This window comes from Petaurus breviceps, unplaced genomic scaffold, assembly GCF_028583685.1.
Source record: "Petaurus breviceps papuanus isolate PSGF00001 unplaced genomic scaffold, PetGlider_PUasm1.0 90740, whole genome shotgun sequence".
Classification (NCBI taxonomy): domain Eukaryota; kingdom Metazoa; phylum Chordata; class Mammalia; order Diprotodontia; family Petauridae; genus Petaurus; species Petaurus breviceps.
In genome coordinates, this window is record NW_027187330.1 from 1,229,901 (window position 1) to 1,249,974 (window position 20,074).

The 20,074-nt window shown below is 36.1% G+C and overlaps 1 protein-coding gene across 1 annotated transcript in view; it reads right to left on the reverse strand.

Annotated features, from left to right (window-relative positions):
* Nucleotides 1-137: 137 nt before the first annotated feature.
* Nucleotides 138-20,074, reverse strand: part of TM9SF3 (transmembrane 9 superfamily member 3) — a 77,611-nt gene continuing 57,674 nt past the window's right edge. The window contains exons 10-15 of the mRNA XM_069067078.1: nucleotides 8,728-8,867; nucleotides 7,237-7,305; nucleotides 6,646-6,792; nucleotides 4,730-4,813; nucleotides 4,501-4,577; nucleotides 138-796 (exon numbers count right to left, since the gene is read on the reverse strand). Coding sequence (XP_068923179.1) covers nucleotides 729-796; nucleotides 4,501-4,577; nucleotides 4,730-4,813; nucleotides 6,646-6,792; nucleotides 7,237-7,305; nucleotides 8,728-8,867 — 585 coding nt within the window. The 3' untranslated portion in view covers nucleotides 138-728. The remainder of the gene's footprint in view (nucleotides 797-4,500; nucleotides 4,578-4,729; nucleotides 4,814-6,645; nucleotides 6,793-7,236; nucleotides 7,306-8,727; nucleotides 8,868-20,074) is intronic.

Sequence of the window (20,074 nt, forward strand, 5' to 3'; positions counted from 1 at the left end):
CTGTACAGTAAATTGCATTGTAGAGAATACACCTCTGTCTTCAGACTGTATCTTCTTTGGATGGAATTAAGATGTAATTGGATATTTATTTTAAAGATAAATAAATGGGAAATTGGTCCAAATAGAACGACAGCAGATATATTACATGCAGGCTTTAATATATATACTTTTTAATTCTCTTAAACAAATGAATGTAGGTATAGTTGATACGGCAAATGAACTGGAAAAAAAAATATAGAGCCCAGATCCAAAATATAAAAACATCCCACTATCCTGACAATGGCAGCAAAAATAAGGGAAAAGTAATCTTCTGGAACATTATTTTTTCAATATCCAAATTCCAGAACGATTTCTATTCATGTAATTTTAGCAGCCAAGTTTCCCACTTTTTATTTAAATGGAACAAATGCTTTAAATAAACTGTTTGTCCTCTTCACTGAAGAGAGCTAGTCTATTCATCTTTAATGAGCTAGTTTTTGGGAAGATTAGCCATGTACTGCAGTAATGCCTATAGCATACAATCCAAGCATTTGCTGTGAACAGTTGGAGAAAGCAGTCAGTAAGAACCTAGGATCAATGAAAATAGATGTTACTTTAAGCCATCCATGAAACAGAGACCCACAAAGTACCCAGTGTTAAAGCCCAATTATTTTCTTGCGCTTTACGTTGTGCAAGTTCCACCCCTATGAAACAGTAACTGATCCAGAGTTCCCAGTTTTCTTGTTTCTCTAGTCAATTTTCACATTAGTATAGATTTTTCGGACAAAGGCACTTGTTCCCATGTAACCAATTGCTCCTGAAAAAGCAAAGAAAAATATTTTAAACAGTATTCATCATCTACAGATACTTAAAATTACTGATTTTTTTTTCTTTTTGCCTTTTGGAGGGCAATTGGGGTTAAGTAACTTGCCCAAGGTTACACAGCTAGTTTTTTTTGTGTGAGTGTTAAGTGTCTGAGGCTGGAACAGAACTCAGGTCCTCCTGACTTCAGGTCCAGTGCTCTATTCAGTGTGCCACCTAGCCGCCCCTAAAATTACTGATTTAAAGTTACTGATTCTTAGCATTCTATTTTTCTGCAAAATTTTCCTGTTACACAAATCAAGTATTATGTATTAGTATGACTATAAGTTTTTTAAATTCAAACATCAAAAGAAAATGTTGCATGACTTGGAACTGTGTGATCCAGGGTATGGATCTTAAAGAATAAGACAAAAATTAATAACTGAGAATGTCTATATGAAGGACCTTTATGTAAATCTGAGCTATTACATCTATTTCATGTACACACACACACACACACACACACACACACACACACGACCAGTTCCTCATTTGATAATACCTTGCTCAATTTTTTATGCATTTATAGGGCAAAGTAAATTTGGCATAAAGGAAGATAAAAATAATATGCCATTAATTACTTTTGGAATTCAGCATTCGCCTATTAACATTTTATGTCTCAGTATAGGATATCCTAGTAGGTGAAATTAAAGTGATTCATGGGATATTTCAGGGCTAACGTCAAAATCTAAACTGCTTTCTATGTTAACAGAAACTAAAGAGGCAGCATTTTCAAGTGACATTTTTATTCTTGGTAATGTTCTAATAATTTTGTTTGATTTGAATTATTATCTGTTATAGGAATGTAAATTTTAAAGATCTTCCCTGCCCCTAAGGCTTAAGTGCACCTGGAGCCTGTGGTGGGAGGCTTCTTTCTCAGGAGATACTTTGTGATTGGGCAGTGGGTGAAGAAGGTTGTTACATACTCTGAGCCTGGAGAAGGCTATAGTAAGTCCTGATGTGAGGCTTTGCTTTGGGGCTCACTTTGAGAAGTTTTGTGTGATTTGACCAGATGAGACTCTGGGCAGCCGTTACTGAGAGCTTTGAAAACCCAGATGTTGATGGCTTCCCTCTCTGGTAACTGTGATTAGGTATGGATGTATGTATGTATGTATTGGACAGTTTGGAAGCCTGTCTGCTGAAATGTTCTTATAACTTATGTTTGTAACTTCTGTATATTCTAAAGTTCAGGGTGCTGACCTTCTCCCCCAGAACTAGGTAAACGATATATGTTTGATTGATTAAAGTAAGCTTGTTAACCCATTTTGAGTTGCTTTCCTTTAGCAAAGCAGATCTAAGAACCTGTGCTGCCAGCCACCCTGGGGACGCTGGGGTGCTTGCTGCTAACATTATCGAAAGGCAGACTGAATGGCTTCGAAAGACTTTTTTTTTCTAAGAATTTCTATCTTTTAAATATGTAAGCAGGTCTGTCAGTTTTTACTGGATTTTTAAAAGAATCATACTTAACAATAGTGTGGTATAGCAGAGGGCCAGAATCAAAGTTAGGAAGAGAGACCTGGATTCAAGTTTCCCTTCAATTCCATCCATATCTATACCGTGTTTCCCCGATAATAAGACACTGTCTTATTAATTTTTTTGGACAGAAAAACACCAGAGGGCTTATTTTCAGGGGAGGGCTTATTTTAATGAACATTGACAGCAATTTTAATAAACAGGTAAATGTGAACAAAAAAATGTACCTTTATTCAATAAGCAAATCACTGGGGAAGAACAGGATGACGCGCTCACTGCTGCAGCTCTGATTGGATGCAGCTCAGAGCGCAGCGTGCGTTTCACTGGGGGGGGGGGGGGGGCATACAGAGGGTACCGTAATGTAGCGTGTAGCGCAGGGGATCACCTTCACTACAGTAGCAATCTCAATAGGGCTTATTTTCGGGGAAATACGGTACTAAAGATGTGACCCTGACCCTAGGAAAGTCCCTTTTCCTCTCAGTGCCCCTAGGCAACTCCCTAAGACTCAAAGTTGGAAAGGAGATACTGCCCTACACTGGTAGAGTGAGTTTTCTCACCAGGAAGTTCCCTTTACCAATGAAATCACAAGTCTACTCTCTATCCCTCATGTTCCATGCTTAGCTGAGTGTGAGTCAACTGAAGCTCAAAATTCCTAAAGGGTCTATTTTTAACTAAATACTTATTTGTATTTGTTTCACTAAAGATAATTGATGTTTTCTACATGAAAGAGCTGGTCAACCAAGTCACAAAGACAGTTCATGGACAAATTTTCCATCTAAGTCCATAAATAAATGACATTTTAAAAATTAAACTTAATTTTTTATAAAAATACTAACAGAAAATTTTACTAATAATAATAAAGACAAGCTTTAAGCCAAATTTAAATTCCCAGGCTTTTGATGCACAATACACTTTTAACTAAAAGGTATAGAAAAAAATTTAATCTGGGGCATCATTTCTTCCAAATAAATACTTTACAAAGAAGCTTTAAAAAAAAAAACTATTAGCTTCCAGCAGAATTCAAACAACCACTTTTCCAATATGTGGTAGTGGGGTTCCTTTTGTGTATTGATTGGATTAAATGATTTCTTATAACACAAAAATTTTATGTTTCTGTGAATTATACTACTACAAGTAATAGAGTGTGTTAAAAATATTTTTCATGATTCCAATGACAGTTCCTCAAGACAATCTAAAATTCTATAGTTAAGAATGTATAAAGATTAAAAACTGTATTTTCCACCTTAAAATACACTTAGTGCTTTTTCCTCAATTAAAAAAAAAGTGAAGTACATATTTTCCCTTCAAATAACAATTTCTCTAACACATCTTAGCAACTGAAATAAAAGTGCACAATTCCTGTATTATGGTGACATTTTAATCAGTTCCAGCCTGAATAGTTTAAAAAAAAAAAAGATTAAAACTGAAAGCCTATAAGCCTATTAGAGAATAAATGGTTGAGAGACTGCCAGAACAGCAGGGGCCCATGGAATTTGCCAAGGATATCTAGCAGTAAAATGAAATTTCCACAGGAAAAGCACTCAAAAAATTTTGCTAGATTCATTCCATTTTCTTTATAAATGTCAAGATGTTGCCTCCTTAGGTCTTCTCAAGATTATACAAATTAAAAAGTCAGAGATAAATAGCTGATATGTGACTTCTTTAATAAAAGACAGAAAAAAGTAATCCCAGACTGAAGTAAAATAAATTCATCAATAGAAAAGAATTAAATATTTACTCCTCTGCTTAATACCAAAAACACCTTTGGTTTTGGATTTTTATTAAATAATCATAAGCTAGTGATAATTAGGAAAGGAGCACAAGTTTTGCTACAAGAGTTCAACAGGCAATTTTCCAAGAAAAATTAATCTTCTAAAATAGATAAATGAGCTTTTTACTTTCTGAGGGTCATGGAAGCAAGAAAAGCATGAATAACTGAAATTCATAGGAAATATATAAAACTCATTTCACCCTTTTGTTTCTATTCAATTTTTTCTCCCAATATGAGACACAAAATAAAAACCGGAACATTTAAAATTGGGTGCTACAGTCTTCAGAAGACCTTTTCAACCTTCCTGATCATAAAAAATATGGCACAGAATGCAATTTCTGACTTTTCGATTATTATATTGCTGTTTGTAATTTTAACAGATTTATTGATAAGCTTCCAAATATTGTTTAACTTACCACACATTATCCCCAAGGCTGTGCTAAATACCGCCATATAACCAAAGTAAAATGCTGTTTGAAACAAGCCATACATCCTGAAATAACATAAAAATAATTATGTAGATTTTCCTTGTTGACCTTTTACACATTTTTACACATACACACACACAAAATCAATCACAGTATTTATAGTTCTGTATCAATAGGTTTAGGTTACTCTGTGTAAAAGAAAAAAGTCACGACTTACTTTGTTTTGAAAAAATAGTAGTAAAAGGAATACATGTAAACATAGATTGCAGTTGATGCAGCAGAAAGAAAGCTTGTCCATTGCCTAAAAAAAAAACATATTTCTATCAAATGCACAGCAGTTAAAGAAAAACCTTGCAATAAAGTATTCCTTATTTTGTAAAAGTACTTGTGACATTTTAATTTTTTAAATGCTATTTTGGATAAGAAAAGTGTATTTATTCAAAAACTATACACATGCATATAATACCACAGAATAAGGAAAGTACTAACACAAAAATTATGTTAGAAATATAGATGTTCTGTTTTGTCTTGCTCTATTCACCATTATATAATGACCTAAGGAGAATGATTTAATTTCTCTGACTACAGTTTCCCAATCTATAAAATGCTGCCTGTTTCTTATCACAAGATGTTTGAGGATTATGAAATTTGTAAAAATTACTATCAGAGTAGCCTTATCAAAATATTCACCTTATTATTTCCCTTTAAATTTTTATTCTTTCTTAATTAACAGTAATCTATTTTCTCTCCTTGCTTCCTTTCCTCTCAACAACTGAAATACCATAAGAAAAACAACTGCCTGGTGACAGATACACAGTCAATCAAAACAATTTCCTACACTGGTCATGCTCATGTCAGTCTGTAGCCTGAGTCTGTTCCCTCTGTCAGGAGGTAGAGCCAGTCCTCTGGAGTCATTGTTGTTTATTGTAAGGATGTCAAACTCAAATAGAAATGGGACAAATCAACAAGAGTGGCTGCACTGTGACTCACTGCAATGATCAGAGTTCTCTTAAAGGTATTTGTCTTTACAATGCTGTTTTTATTGTAGAAGGTATTTTTTCCCCCACTATCCATCACTTCTAACATAAATCTTCCCAGATTCCTCTGAAAACATCCCTTTCACTATTTCTTACAGCACAAGAGTATTCCATTATAATTCACATATATCCATATAGATTCATATATCTTCACAATTTATTTGTTCAGCCATTTCATAATTTATCCAGATTTCGGCATCCACAAAAAACTGCTATAATGATGATAATGATGACAATGATGTAAATAATAATTAGCATTTACACAGCACTTTTAGGTTTATATATTGTTTTATAAGTATTGCCTTATTTTATCCTCATAATTATTGTTATTATTGTTATTATTATTGTACCCATTTTAGGGATAAGGAAACTGAGGCTGGGAGAAATTAAGTGGTTTGTCCATGGTCACACAATCAGTAAGTATCTAAGGGTGGATCTGAACTCAGGTCTTACTGACTCCAAGGCCAGTTATTTTATCTAGCAGGCCATGAGGCTGCCTCTAAATATTTTTGTACATATGGGTTTTCTTTTTTACCTCTTTGGGGTTACAGAACTAGTAGCAGTCTTTCAGGATCAAAGGGTATGGTATTCAATTTAGTAAGCTTTGATGCATAGCTCCAAACTGCTTTCTGTAATGGCCAGGTCATTATACAGCTCCAATAAGAATGCACTGATGAGCCTGTTTTCCCAAAGCTCATCTAATATTTGTCATTTTTCCTTTTTTGTCACCTTTGCCATTCCAATGGGTGTGAGGGAAAACCTCAAAATTGCTTTTAAGTTTCACTTCTCTAATTTTTAATGATTTGGAGCATTTTTTTCATATGGCTATTGACAGCATGGATTTCTTCCACAAAAAGGAAGCAATAGCTTTCATATCCTTTGGCCTTTTATCTACTGAGCAAGTGCTTTTATTTTTATAATCTCAATCGATTCTTTATACAACTTAGAAGAAGAAATCTACCTTAAGAATCAAAGTTTTCAACATATCCTTTTACCTATTCTCCTTATACCTAGGACTGAATCTTATTTAAAATACTCCTACTATCCTGGCAATATTTGTAACTAATTCAACAAAGCCTTTGCTTTAAGTACTTACCACCTATAATCCTCTGCATTTAGCAGAAAATATGTGCATACAATGGTTACACAAACAGTCACAATGCAAAGGATGACGAGCACCAGCATCATAAAGCCATAGACATAGTAGATCTTGTACGCCCAGAAAGACGTGAAAATGAAGTACCTAAACAAAATGGCAGAAATAAGTATACTGCTCTTCTGCCTACTGTCCTCGTAGAGGTTTGATCAAATATCCTGGTCTTAACCTCTCCTACCCATTTCTGCCTCCCCACAGAGGATCAGGTAAAGTTAGAAACTCCAACACATCTGCACAGGTAAAATGTGGCAGGCGGAATTTGTGGTCATAGGATGATACACAAGACTCTGGAATTTATTATTATTAATCATGTAAGCCTCTATTAGTTATGTGACACTCCAAAGTGTAGCTGAAAAAATGTATGAATTTCTGAATAAAATAGGGATGATAAACTTTGAGATGAGCTAGAAGTCCTACCCAAAAGTGGGGTTTAATTAGGGAGCCTAGTGAAATGTCCTATGATTCTTTATCTACCCAATTTTCCAACTTATTCTAATTCCTCAAGAAGAGAAACCCATCACTAAAACTTACATTTCGATGAAAATTGAGCCAAAAGGCAAAATTCCTCCGAGACAAACAATGACTGCTGGTTCCATGAACCTGAAAAAATGATATTTAATTTTATATAATTTTCACAGCATACAAATCTTCATTAAATACTTAGAACACTGGTTTTTTTCTCCCCCAAAGTTAAAGAAAAGCTAAAATTCAAATGGGCAAAGTACACAACCTGTTAACAAAGTTCTATAAGTAGCTAATTATTTGTCCTGTTTCCAACTTCAAAGACCTCTGCTTTTCCTAGTGTGGATAGTTCCTCCAACCAATAAGTATTTCAATTACTTTGAAACATAGTCATTGAATTGCCATGGTCAATCATCACCCTAAAGACAACCTTATTAAGAAACTCTCCAAATATACCTAAGCTGGTGCTGAAATATAGACACATATTTAGTCCATTACCAGACTCGTACATCCAAAGCCTTCCAGTTTGGTAGGACCTGCCACAATTTGTGTTCTTTCATTTCCGATTATAGATGGTGTTTTCTCCCAAACGTTACTCCACAAAGATAATTAAGTCAAAAGCTGGCCTCTTCTGTTTTTCAATTATAATAAAATAAATTGACTTTAAAAGTTCAGCTTTAACAGCTTTCCTAACTAAGAAAAGGAACACAAGCAATTCTGTTATTCTAAATAAAAGAGGAGCCAGACTTTCTTTCTGAAAATGAAGGAAGTTACCTGTTTGATCACATAAAAGTTCATTCTAGGTCGTGGCTTCTTAAACTCTAGGGGCAGAACTGCAAGAATAATGGATACCTACATATCTAGGGGTTGTTTTCAGGACAGTATTTATAAAAAAGTTTTAGAAGTTTTGCATAAAAACTTTTCAACAAATTTCCCTGCATGTATCCACACTCTCTTGCACCATTTCTTCTAGTCTTGAATCACAAAGAGTTGCAATAGATATAATGCCATAATAAAATTCTTTTTTTTTGTCTGCTTTTAAGACCTCGGAAAATTTTACTGTGTGACACAACCAAATCAATTGCTACACTAGATGAAATTTGGGCACTTTAAAAAAAGTACAAAATTTGTAAAGAATTCCATACTATACCAATAATGAAGGTAATGATTAAGGTAGCAGTACTATAATCTTTCTAACCTGAGTTCCAATAATTCAAATATAAAGGGGAAAGACCTACATGCCAAAGAAAAGAAATAAGTGCCATCAATTATTTTTTTTCTGATCAACAGTACATATAAATTAAGAAATGGGAAGCTTTAGTGGTCCAAAGCCATCTCTCCAATCCAACTTATATGAGACCATCATGCCATTTCAAAAAATTCAATTAAATGTCAATTTGGACTGAAATACAAACAGAAATAAATCAAAACTTTCAAATTCCTATAATCAAATCTAAAGTATTCAGTATGCTAAAGCTTTGATAATGTCCAAATTATACACAGTTCTAAAGACTGTTTTATTCTGAATAACAAATATATAAGCCATAATTTTCTCTTTACCATTTTTTCTCTGGTATAGGACGAGGCACAGCATTGACACGACAGGGAAAGTTGGGTTGACCTGACAGATTTCGGCCTAGAATTGTACCAACAAGATTCAAAGGAAGAATAACAAAAAAACAGATGCAACAAACAGCAACCTGCAAATTAAACAAAATGTCTACAGTTACATAAAATACAATTTATGATAATATATCAAGTAATATAAAAGTACTTCATCACTATTCAATCATAAAATTATTAAATATAAAGTTCCACAACCTTTCTAGACTAGCTAATTTGTTTTAAAAGAAATTGAAAATTATCAGAAGAAGAAAATCCTAAAGTCAGACATCTACTGAGTAGCAGAGCCAGAATTCTACTTCTAAGGTGAGTGTTCTTTCCATTACATCATCCCAATTTTTGGACCATTTACTTTGCTATAGACATGATATACAAGGTTTTTTTTCCCTACTTCTCAGTTTCTACTACAGTCATTTCTTTAATCTCCTTAAATTTTCATGCTCTGAATAGATCTTTCATCATTAAATTCATTTCTTATTTATGATCTTGGTACCAAAAAAAATACCATCTGCCTATAACCACATGGCATTTGCCATATTTATACAAAATAAGTCCCTGTCCACTAACTGTTTTTCATATTGGGGGGAGAGGGAGTTCTAATAAGGAATCTGACTCTACCAATGCAGATCTCCCAATTTTTTTTTTTAAAGCAACTGGGGTTAAGTAACTTGCTCAAGGTTACAAAGCCAGGTGTTTCTGGGTGGATGCTAAGTGTCTGAGCCCGGACTTGATTCCCCAGGTCATCCTGACACTGGGGCCGGTGCTTTTACTTGCTGTGCTACCTGGCTGCCCCTCTCCCAATTGTTGTGCAACTTCAAATCTTAAGAGAGTTGCCTAGGCCCCTAAAAGTTTAAGTAATTTGACCAGGGTTACCACCACACAGCTTGTATGTAACAAACACTGGAAACTGAGTCCCGGCCTTCCAAATTCAGAAGCCAGCTTTCTTTCCACTATATTATGTTGCCTCTCTAATCTAAAACTACTGAAAATTATATATCAGTCCCTGAAATCTATGACAACACAAAAATCTATGTCTGGGAAAACAGAAGATTATAGCGCTTCACTATAAAATTAGACTAATGAAAGATGCATCAGGAAAACGTGGAATTCTTAAGAAATAAAGTACTCTCTTAAATCAGTACCATCCTACCACCTAGTGTTGAAAACGGATAACTGCAAATAACAGCTTTGTCACTGGACTGCTTAAGCAGCCTCCAATCAGATAAATTTAGAAATATTCAAGAAACTAGATTTTATGAATAGAACTTAACATGGCTTTGTGTATGAAAAAGTAGCTGAGAATATGAAAATATGATGAAATTCAAGGCTTCAAAAAGCAATAATTAGAGAAATGGCACAAGTGAAAGACAAAAACATGAAAGAAAATTAAGTTAACTTCAGGAAGGTAGATGATTAGTAGAAAATATATAATCCTTAAAGGTCACTGATTATAGGTTTATAATTTGTACATAACTTTCCCTCAGTACCTTCTTAAATTAAGGTTCAAGTTCTTTTGGGGGGTAAATAAGGTCACTAAATTATTTTGAAGGGAAAAAAATGAGATCATTGGATCATAGACCTGGAAATGGAACACTCTTAGAGTTTATCTGGTCCAACCTCCAAATTCTATAGGTGAGAAAACTTGCCCAAAGTGGCATGGGTAATCTGAAGCTAGGGTTCAAGCCCAGGGTCCCCTTGATTCTAAACCCAATACTTTCCACTGCACTTCCTAGTCTTCTCTGTCTAGTGTGCATCAACCCCCTGTTGTTCCCTATGGTAGTCTTCCCATTCTCTAATACACTGTGTACACTGCAAACACAATAATCTTCCCAAAAGACCATTTAGTTAATGTCACTGCCTTCCTCAAAAGCCTTCAATGCTCCCCATGTAAGTTTTAGAAATGTTACAGAAAGACAATGGCCCAGATGACATTACAGCGTAATTTCACAATCTCATAATGGGGGTTTGCTCACACTGCATTAAAGATGCTACTGTGAAACAAGGTCAGTGAATTATGACTGCAAAGCACTGTTAAATCCAAATCATGATAGAACTAAACTAAAGCAAAACTGCATAAGAAGCTACAGCCAAATGTTGATAACTTCGTTTTATTTCTAAAATGGTTAGGAATTGCTTTCATGGCATTAAAAGCCCACCTTTGTCATGGTTACGTACCAGCCATCACAAACCCAAACTCTTTAATTTCCCAACTAGGACTCTTTCCACTACACCGCTATGACCCAACCGATCGGCCTTCCCATAACGTTTAGATGGCAGTAATCTCGCCCTACCTTCCCCAATCTCACACTATCTCCACTGTTTGACCAAGGGTCAAAAGAATAGTCAAAGACAAATTATATCTACTTTAGTAATAACAGCTGATATTTACATAAGGCTTTAAGTTTTACAATGTACTTTACATGCATTAACTCATTTGACCCTGAAGACAACATCATGAGGTGGGTACCACTTGTATTCCCCCGATTTTAAAAGATAAGGTTAAATAATTTGTTCCCAATCACACTAATAAATGTCAGAGGCAAAGATGTGAACTATGTTCTCTCCCGACTCCAAGCTCCACGTTCCATTTCATCCAAGTCTCTCTTTAAAATGGTAGCATTTTGCCTACAATCTACATCTGACCAAGGCTGGAAGCACCATTTACCTACGCCCACCCGCAACTCCCTTCAGAACAGAGGAACTGTCCAACAGATGTGCTTGCCCATGGGTGCAAAAAGCTGTGGCATGATAAACTGTGGGGTCTTAAGAGCCAGGTTTAACTTGAGAAAGGGCAGTATTTCCCCTTCATATGAGAGTTGTTTCAAGGGGGTAGTTGTGGTGTATGGACACAGAGTTAGTCTTGAAGTAAAGAAAGTCTATGGAACTATTTGGCTAGAGTCTCAGTTTTTTCATCTGTAAAATGATGATGATAATGTACTTTCACCAAAGGACTGTTATAAAGTTCAAATGAGGTAATATACATAAAGCCCTTTGCAAACTTCAAAGCAATATAATGCAATATCAAATGTTTCTTGTACAGTTGTTACTGTTCTTGTTATTCATTAACTGTTGCAGATCAATCAGCCTGAGGCAGCTTAGGTGTCAGATGCTAGACAGAAAGTTGGGAGAAGAGGGGGAGAAGAAAGGAGATCAGACAAATGATCTGTCTTGCCTGGTTCTTCTCTCCAGCACCAAATGTCCTTCCCTATTCCTCCCTAATTCCCATATAGTATTGCTACTCTCCCTTCTTGGCAGAGTGTCTTTTCAGAATTGGGGGATGTGCTGGGTTAGTTTTGCTGAACTGTTTTCACCCATATATTATTTTTTGTTACAAAAGATAGCTTTCTGGAGAGAAGGAACATATTTGGAAATGAATATTATGTAAAAACAAAATATATCAATAGGACATTTTAAAAACTGAACAAAAAAGTAAAGGAGGTGAGTCTGAATCAAAAGACCTGAGTTAAAGACCCTGCTCCATCACTAACTAGTCAATCAACTCCCATGTCTTTTCACCTCTCTGGGGTTCAGTTTTCACATCTGTAAAATGTAAATAGTAACAGTAACTCTAAGTACCCCTTGCTCTCCCTACTTTCCAGTATTATGCTTCACAAAACTTGGAGATCTATGAGCTAAGATGAGAGAAAACAGCTCATGGGTCTATGATTTCCTGCTGTGAAGCCTGGTTTACACAGCCTCAAGAAAGGAGCCAGCACTTCCCTGACCATCTCCTGCTCCACATGTTCCTTCAGGGAAGAGGAAGAGCAAAATGGATGCGAGTATGACTCCCCTCTCCTGTTGCATTGTTCCCTGTCTAATCTCCAAGCTTCAGAGGGAAGAGGAAGAGAGAAACAGGGCCTCCCATCTGACTGTGTATGTACCTGGAATCTCATGTTGCCCTTGTCTACAATTCAATCACAAGCCTGCTTTGGGAAAAGGAGAGTCGTTCTCCACTCAATGATGAACATTCTCATACATAATCACACCCTACACACATGAAAGTGATTCTGATTTCCTACAGGTCATCTTCCAAACTCCATTCCTCATCCCACACAGCTGATTTCCTTATTTCTATCTTTCCTACTCACAAATTCCAACTAAACATCACCCTCTGCCTTACACTGTGCCCTCTGGAATAGTTGGTCCATATAACTGTCTTTCATCTTAATTTTTTTCCTCTCCCACTCTTTCCATATTCTAGCCATTGCTGGCTCCCCATAATGACAATCTCCTTGGTCACCACATCTAGTCAACTGGCTGCACCTTAATTCATTCCCTTTGGCTCACTGGTAAAGGCAGGGGGATTGCAATACTCCATGCTCCCCACTGTCACTTTCAGGTTCTCTCTCTACCTCCATCACTCAATAACCTCTTCTCTAAGGTTCACTTAATCCATATCCACTATCCAATCAAAATCCTGGCAAATGTTGTCTACAGTTCTCCAGGTCACTGCCCCTCCTACCTGAATGAGTTCAGTACATGGTTCTCTATTTTTCTCACAACTCCTACCCTTCATACTAGGGAACTACCAACATATATATTGACTCTCAGTTCCTCAACCTACTTACCCCCACCTCAGCTACACACAAAACACAATTTTTCATTACCCACAAATGTGTCATTTCCATGTTCAAGAATTCAGAATTCCCCTTACCTAATCAAAATTTATTGGCTTCCCACTCTTCCTCTTCCTTCCCTTAACAAAGCCTACTCTTCACCCACACAGTAACCTCCAACTCCAATTCTCCCATGGGTCATCATCCCCTACTTTAGTCTCCTCTCTCTTATCTTGACACTTCTACACTGTCCTCTTCTCCAGTCCCTAAGCCTCTTACCATTTCCCTGATTGTGCCCTACTAGGCCTCAGCTTTGGATCATGCTCAGCATCCTCCACCACTACTCACTTTACATGCCCTTCAATGCTACACATGCTACTGAATCAAGGTGGAGAAAATCATGCAACAATTCTGACTGGGTCCACTATAAATGTAGATGACACAATCTCATCAGGACCCTCATCCTCACTAATTATCACCCTATATCTCTTCTGCCCTTTATGGCTAAACTCCTTGAAAAGACTGTCTATAATGGGTGATTCCACTGTCTTCATTTTAACCCCTTATCATCCAGCTTCCAACCTCATCATTCTACTGAAACTGCCCTCTCCAAAGTTAAAAACTCTCTCTTAAGTTGCCAAATCCAACGGCCTTTTCTTTTTTTTTTTTTTAAGAAATATATTATAAACTTAAATATTAACTTAAATACAAAATAAGAAAAAACATTGCCATGTGTATAGCAGAACAGAGAAGTTCCATACAGCAATAAATTTTCATTTCAAGAAAGCTTATATAATAAATACAGGTTTCGTTCAGAGCTGTCCATCTCTGTCCATCTTTTATGTTTTCTTTATGTTCTGTGCTGTGTACTTTTTACATTGTTCTTTTTCCCCCTCACTCCCAGAAGGTACAATTAAGTGCAGATGTATATATGTGTGTGTATACACACATACACATACACACTGTATGCACATAAAACCTATACATGCACATACACATACATACGTACACTTACACACATAATTACAATCATATTCATATACAGACATTTCTATTCATAGGCATCTATGCAATACTGTACTATCCATACTGTCCTGTTTCTCTGAGGGTGGATAATCTCTTCCTAAGTCTAAGTCTTTACATATTTTTCTAAGTCTACCATCTTGTCATTTCCTTTAGCACAGCAAAAATAAATAATAATAAATAATTAATTAATAATAAATTATAATAAATAATCTAAAACACTATATGGCTGACATAGAGTTTCCCTATTTTTCTCTTTTGATTAAATCTATTTTAGCTTTAACTTTATTTGAGATCATGGTTGCTCTTTTTTTTTTTTTTACTAATAAATTCTACTCCCGATCTTTATTTTATGTTTGTGTATATCTTATTTCCTATCCCTCCTGACCCCTCTACTTTAATTCTACCCACCTTACCCTCCTATTACTTAACCTACCCTCCCTCCAAAGATCCATCCCTTATCCTTCAATTCTCATTAATTTAAACATCCTTCTATTACCCCCCTTATCCAAATCCTTCACCCACCCCTCTAGAAATCTTTCTCTTATCCTCTCTCCCCTCCCTATCCCCTTAGCCTTTTATTTCTTTCTGAATTTAAAAGACTTTTATGCCCTTCTACCCTCTTCAACCCACTCTTGATGAACACAGGGTGCCAGAACCACCAGCCTTCCTCTCCCATCTCATTCTTCTGTGTCAGTTCTTCCTCTTAGACCTCATTTGTAAAAAATAATTACTATTTTTACCTGTTTTGGTTTTACTTTTTAAAATTATATCATACTTGGGTCTACTCCAAATCTTTCTTATAAACTACCATTACTAATAAGAATCTTAGACATAGGTTTTACATTTCCTCATGTAACAGTTAAGCATTCTGTCCTTACTGAGTGTCCCTTATAATTAGTCTTTGATATTTACCTTATATTTCTCTTGGATCTTATATGTAAAATATTCTATTAAGTTCAGCGTTGTTGCTTTTCTGTTTTTGCTTTTTAACAAAACCCTGGAAGTCTTACAATTTACTAAGTGTTCATTTTTTTTCTAAAAAATTCAGGATTATATTTAACTTTGTTGAGTATGATTATTTTTAACTGCAACCCCAGTTCTTTTGCTCTTTGATATATAGTGTTCCAAGACCTGCAGTCTTTTAGTACAGTCACTACTAGGGTCTTGTGTTATTCTAACTGTGGCATCACCATACATATAAATTGCTTTTTTGGGGATATTTGTATTATCTTTCTTATCCTTGAGCTGAGGTTTTCAGAATTCAACTATTATATTCTGGTAGGTTTTCCTCATAGAAACTCTTTCAGGTGGTGACTGGTGGATTTTTTTTATTTTTACTTTCCCCTCTTGTTCTAACACTTCAGGACAATTATCTTTAATTATTTCTTCTTTTACTGTATCAAGTTTTGGGGGTTTTTTTGATCATAGCATTCAGGTAGTCTGATTATTCTCATGCTTTCTCTTCTTGATCTGTTTTCCAGATCAACTCTTTTTCTTATGTTTCACATTCTCTTTTATTTTTTCATTTTTTATATTTTGCTTCATTATTTCTTTATTTCATAATTTTGCTGTTTCCCCTTATCCAATTCTAATTTTCAAGGAGTCATTTTCTTCCTTAAGATCCTGGGATCTCCTTTTCTAGTTGGTTGAGTCTCTATATAATTTCCTTGTTTTTCTTGGATTGTTCTTTTTTTTTAATTTCCCTAAATCTCATTTGATTTTTAAATTCTTTTTTCAGATCTACAAATTCTTTCTGCACAGGTGACCATTTGACTTTATTCTTTGGGGTAGGAGAGGATTTTTTGCTTCATTATCCTACTCTGAAGATGAACCCCAGTCTTTTCTATTCCTATAGTAATTTTCTATGGTTGGAGTCTTCTCCTTTGCCTACTTTATAAAAATTTGTAGCAGCTTATTTTTTGTTATCACCTCAAATCCTGGGGTATGGATATGGTGCCTCTGGCCTCAGATCCTCCTTCAGTCCTCCCCTCTAGCTTAGAACCCAAACCAAGAATTCTGCCCTGCTGCAAGCACCCATATCCAGTAGTGTCCCTGTTCCACTGCATGAGGTGTGTGCTGCTTCCTTCTTGCCTAGAGCCATGCCTCAGTAGCACAGCTGGGGCTGGTGTTACTTCTCAGCAGAGGTTCCCTCAATCCTCTGGGGCAACTCCCCATACTATCTGGGAGGTGATTGTCCCTATCTATGGCTGGGTTGAAGCCACCTTTCAACCCAGCCAGTCCCAGGCCTTAGCTGCTTGTTTCTGTGGAACTAGCCTGGAGGTAGTTTACTCTTCACAGGGATCAAACCTTGGTATTTTTTGCTATTATCCCAGGAGGATCACGGTTCTGTCCCAGTTCTGTCCCTCTCATTTATTTTTGGTACTTTATGTTCCCCTTGAGGTACTATTTTATCTTGTTTGTCAGGAAAAACTGGAGAGCTTGGAATTGTCCGACCCACTCCACCCTCTTCCTAGAATCCTCTCCCAATGACCTTTTCTTGATCGTCATTCTCTTCTGCCTCTCTGTAGCTACTGATACTTTGGATCACTCCTCCTTGATACTAAGTTTTCAAGATCCCACTCTCTCCAAGTTCTCATCCTACTCACCTGTTACTTCTCAGAATTCCTTTGCTGGATCCTCATGTAGATCATGCCCTCTCACCACAGGTATACCAAATGCTTCTGTCCTGGGCCCTCTGCTCTTCTCCCTCTATACTACTTCACTTGGGAGATTTCATCAGCTCCCAAAGATTTAATTATCATCTCTGCTGACAACTCTCAAATCTAACTTTCCTAACCTAACTTCTCTTTTGTTGTTGTTCAGTCATTTCAACCCAACTCTTTCTGACAGCATTTGGGGCTTCCTTGGCAAAAATACTGGAAGAGTTTGTCATTTTTTTCTTCAGTTCATTTTACAGATTAAGGAAACTGAGTGAACAGAGTTAAGTGACTTGCCCAGGGTCATACAGCTTCTGAAGCCAGATTTGAACTCTGGGATATGAGTCTTCCTGACTCCAGGCCCAGGATTCCTATCCACTTTGCCACACAATTATACCTTCTTCCCCCAAATGTCTCTACTGACTTCTAATCTCACACCACCAATTGCCTTTCAGACATTTCAAAATGGATGTCCAGTAGATATTTTAAACTCAATATGTTTTACTCACTATCTTTGCCTCTTAACCTTCCCCACCCTCCCTAATTTCTCTGTCACTATAGAAGACAACACATCATCCTCCTAGACCCTCAGGTTCTCAACCTAGGATTCATCCTAGATTCTTCACTATCCCTCACCCCTCATACTGGATGTGTTGCCAAGGCTTGCCCATTTCGACTTTGTTACATCTCAAATATGCTGTCTTTTCTCCTCTGACATCACTACCAATCTAGTGCAGGCCATCACTGATTCTTACAGGGACTACTGCAATAGCCTGCTAGTAGGTCTACCTACCTCAAGTACCTCCCCATTCCAATACATCTCCTTTTAGCTATCAAAGTAATCTGTCCTCAGCATGATTTTGACCATACCACCTCCTCTACTCAATAAACTCCAAAGGTTCCCCCTACTGCCTCCAGGATCAAATAAAAAAAATCTTCTTTTTGATGTTCATATCTAACTCCCTCCTACCTTTCCAGTATTCTTACACCTTATTCCCTGACACATACTCTTTAAATCAGTGACGCTGACCTTTTTGCTGTGTTAAGAACAAAACACTCCATCTCTAGGCTCCAGGAATTTTCTCTGGCTGTCCCTGAAGCTTGGAATGCTCTCACTCCTCATCTCTGCCTCCTGGCTTCATTTAAGGCCCAATTAAAATCTCATCTTTTATAGAAAGCCTTTCCCCATGTTCTTAATTCTAATGCCTTCTCTCCTTTAATTATTTTCTATTTAACCTATATATAACTTGTTTGTACAGATTTGTTTGCTTATCTGTCTCCTCCACTAGACTGTAAGCTTCTAGAGGACAGAGACTGTTGTCTCCCTTTTTTGTATCCCTAGCACTTAGCACAGTGTCCGGCATGTAGTAGGTGTTTAATAAATGTTTACTGAGTAACTACTGACTATATCATATGATATATCTCATATGATATATCTCAGATCCCTGCCCAAAAACGTCCCTACAATTATATTAATTAAAAAAATTTTTCCCCTACCAATTGAGTTTTTTTTGTTTTGTTTTTGGCTAATCAACCCCTGAATAGCTGAAGGAATTATTAATCATTTATATGTTACTATGAATTAACTTGATAAGACTTTTTTTCTTAATAATACTAATGGTAAGATGAGTGTTTTGATGGAAGGAGAAAGAAAAGGGGAAAAGTTCATTTTGGAATACTAGAGAGATCCATCATTGGAGGAGGGAGGGCTAAAGCAACAGGGAGCTAGGCAACCCTAGCATGAGAACACTGAGTTCCTGATGAGCAAGCGTTAGGAGAAGGGAGGCAAGGGCACATCTAAATGGTAGAACATCAAATAAAAGTTATTTGATAGAGAACGATAGAGAAGGGGGCAGGGGGACACAGAGAAAAAGAAGTGGTGATAGTAGTAGGGGAAATAGAAATTACAACAAGCTGACTCATCAGTCATAAATCTGAAAACTTGAGAGATGTTTTTACAAAGACAAATCTAAAACAAGCTGTGTGTAACAAACAGGCTGTGTTATCTATTAAACGGTTTATTAAGAATTCTTCTGGCATACTATCTATTAAATTTCTTTCTCATAAGTCTTCTTAGAATCCAAATCTTTCCCTATTTTCAACAGTCTATGGTTAATCTTATGTATTTTTTTATACTTAGTTCTTATTAAATTATCATTTAACTAAAAATTATTACAAAGTGACCAATTACTGATCTGTACCACTGGAGTTACATGATCCCATGGTCTGGTTCTTCCAGCCCTAAAATTCTATGATTCTCCCCCCCTCCAAAAAAGGCAAATTCAAGTACCTGGAGGTATTCAAGAAAACCAAAAAACCTAAGTCAAATGTTCCCTAAAACATTTAACTTACATTTAAAAAACATGTTTCACTAATCACAAAAGAAAAAAATACTGGATTATACTGATTAAACTATGTGCAAACAATAAATAAAGCTTATAACAGTGTGCAAAGAAGTATGACAGGTAAGGGAGACACAAAAACAAAATATATCTACCCTGAAGGGGTTTATGTTTGTGAAGAGAGTTCTAAAACAACGAAATTTCCTTTCATCAACATTTCTACCTTGAAATTATAATACAAATAAGAAACATGAGGGGTGGCTAGGTGGCGCAATGAATAGAGCACGAGCCCTGGAGTCAGGAGGTCCTGAGTTCAAATCCAGCCTCAGACACTTAACACAAAAACTAGCCTTGTGACCTAGGGCAAGTCACTTAACCTTAATTGCCTTCCAAAAAGCAAAAAATAAAAATAAAAAAAAAGAAACATGAAATTGTGAGCACATGCTTACTAGTTAGTACCAACATGTAGCATTCCATATGCTTGGTGAATAAATTTATTAAATTCTCTCTGTCAATCCAGGTTATTAAAAGAGGTTCAGCACAAAGGATGATATTTTCCAAATATAAAATCACCCTAAAAGTTACTTTGAAGTGTTCCTTTTAATATTCTAACCTGAGAACAATTTTGCTAATACAATTTTCAGTTATGTCAAATTCAAGACTTGATGAGAAAACCTTTTAAGCAGAGCCATAACACGAGGGT